At 33.1% G+C, this 2,381-nt stretch overlaps 1 protein-coding gene across 1 annotated transcript; it reads left to right on the top strand.

Annotated features, from left to right (window-relative positions):
- Window positions 1–1,103: 1,103 nt before the first annotated feature.
- On the top strand, window positions 1,104–1,931 carry LOC149170914 (long chain acyl-CoA synthetase 9, chloroplastic-like). Its single transcript, XM_089425774.1, has 4 exons — window positions 1,104–1,190; window positions 1,279–1,413; window positions 1,499–1,702; window positions 1,848–1,931. Exons 1-4 carry the CDS (start codon window positions 1,104–1,106, stop codon window positions 1,929–1,931), a joined length of 510 nt encoding a protein of 169 aa, XP_089281900.1.
- Window positions 1,932–2,381: the final 450 nt, after the last annotated feature.

Genomic DNA, 2,381 nt, shown 5'->3' with positions numbered 1-2,381 from the left:
AGATTTTTTAATGAAGCTTAGTTTTAGAGACAATGACTACTATATTAATGGAATTTTTTATGTAGTTCTTCAATCTCTGAGGTGGCTATAATTTCATATTTGGCTCTTGATGAAATGATCTATCTATAGAGATCATTTCTTGGAAAATAAACCTGTTTTGTGGGTTGTGTAGGGTGAATTGGATTTCTCCCAATGCAGGGAAGGAGGGCCAACATAGAGTAAAATTCCCAAATCCCTATCAAGACAAATATCAATTATGAAATTTGGCTCAATCCTTGTTGTAGATAATCCTTAGAAAAATCACTTGTTTGGTTTTTCCCCTATTTATTTATTCCCCAGTCCTGAATAAAATTATATAAAATGAATCAGTTCCTAATAAACCATGTTCATTCCAAACAATCCTTTCATGGCAGTTCTCAAATTGTAGATAGTAATTTCACTCAAGATTCTAATGTGAATATTGAAGGCATTGAAAACCATGTATTTCAGCAACAAAATAGCTCGTGTGTGGAATTTATCTTCAAACAAATCAATTGGTGGTGATCAAGAGACAATTTGTGATTTAAGAGCAACACAACATGGTAATAATAATAATAATCAAATTGCTGATGAAAAAGTGGGTCAATTTGGCTTTAAGCAGCAAAATGCAATGACAGAAAAAAAATACTCTAAATGGAAATGGTGAAAGAGTATAATATTTTCAATCCATATTTGACGTCCATCAATAAGCACACACTCCATGGAGGTATAAGAACAATTCTATGTTGTACCATTATGGAAATGAGACCAGAAATATGGCCTCTACAACTACATTGCAACATCTTGTCAATATTGTTTTAGCAGATCAGTTGCATGTTGAAAAGGGTGAAAATAATTCATGTTTAGAAGGTAGCCTCCATGGTTTCTCTAAATTTATCTGCATGTTTTCTTCATTCCTTTTGCCTTCTGAAGCTCATAGTTGTCTTAAAATTGACTTTCTTATGACGGTTCCAATTATTTTAGAACCATAAAATATTCTAAGTTGAATTTGTGTTGAATAGTCTTGTTTACATTTGCATCTGATTGATTGGGAAGGAGGTGGGTATTTGACATTAGAGTCACCAATGCCAAGAGGACAGATAGTTATTGGTGGTCCCCATGTAACTCTAGGCTATTTCAAGAACGAAGAGAAAATTGATGAGTCCTACAAGGTGATTGAACACTCGGGATTAACTAATTTGAAAATAATAATAATTATATAGATGGTTTACACTCCTACATTGTTTCTTGTTGGAGAAGGTGGACGAGAGAGGAATGGGATGGTTCTATATTGGTGACATAAGGAGATTTCATCTCGATGGTTGCCTTGAGATTATTCAATGGAAATGGGACCTAGTTAAGCTTCAACATGGAGAATATGTCTTTCACAGAAAGGTATTGATTATTCTTACACTGTCAACTATGAAAATCATCCATTGTTTTTTCAGCTGCCACATCCCAAGGCATTTCCTTTGTGCAGGTGGAAGCAACTCTGGCAGTGTACCATTATTTGGAAAATATCTTGTTACATGTGGATCCATTCCATAGTTATTATGTGGCTCTTGTTTCATCCCATCAAGCTCTTGAAATTTTTGGTCATAAAGAAGGAATCATTTACAAGGATTTTGTCAGCCTATGTCTGAAGAGTGAAGCAATTAAAGAACTTAAGAGCTCAATTTTACAGGTCAGTTATGGTTTCTGCCACCTATTCTTTGTAGTAATATTAGCTTTAGCTTTCTCTATAGTACTCATAATATCTTGCAACTCATATTTACTATGGCACATGAAACATTTTGTTTGAAATAATAATGCAAGAATTTCTTTCTTAGGGAAAGCAATACAAGGTTGCATGGAGAGATTTCATGAAAAAGGATGGAATTGTTGCTTTTAATGGAAACTTATTAACCAAATAATATAAGATCACTTTATGTGCATCGAGAATGGAAAGAAGGAAATATATATTGATACTAGTGGGTTAATCGTAAAACAATATTAATTCCTATGGGTTGTGGAAAATTCAATGTGTAATTAGCCATTTTGTGCAATTCAACATGTATAATGATGTAACTTGATTGAAAAAATAAATGAAAGAATAAAAAACCTTCTTATATAAAATGCTATCAATGTACAAAATATATCATCATATATAAATATATTTGTTGGTTTTATGCCCCCAATAAACTAGATGAAACTGATTTTGACATAGGTGATAATTACAAGGTAAGTTAAAGTAGATATTTGTTGTTCATTACAAGAAGTGGCTACCTTATGATTCCTTAGTTAGAAGCCATAGCCTTAGCCTTATTCCTCTTGTCTTCTCGAAGCCCCATTAGAGATAGAAATGCCCCCATGCATGCTTTTAT

The sequence above is a fragment of the Pinus tabuliformis genome, chromosome 4_2, assembly GCF_031772625.1.
Source record: "Pinus tabuliformis cultivar Carrire ecotype Pingquan chromosome 4_2, CPIR1, whole genome shotgun sequence".
NCBI classification, from domain to species: Eukaryota; Viridiplantae; Streptophyta; class Pinopsida; order Pinales; family Pinaceae; genus Pinus; species Pinus tabuliformis.
The sequence above is the reverse complement of the archived record's forward strand: the minus strand, read 5'-3'. Positions and strand labels throughout refer to the sequence as shown.

Bases quoted from the DNA above. Each gene is read 5' to 3' on its own strand.
- LOC149170914 (XM_089425774.1), top strand. From the start codon at position 1,104: ATGCCAAGAGGACAGATAGTTATTGGTGGTCCCCATGTAACTCTAGGC. The intron at 1,414-1,498 runs GTATTGATTATT...TCCTTTGTGCAG, and splicing joins AATATGTCTTTCACAGAAAG to GTGGAAGCAACTCTGGCAGT. The intron at 1,703-1,847 runs GTCAGTTATGGT...TTTCTTTCTTAG, and splicing joins TTAAGAGCTCAATTTTACAG to GGAAAGCAATACAAGGTTGC.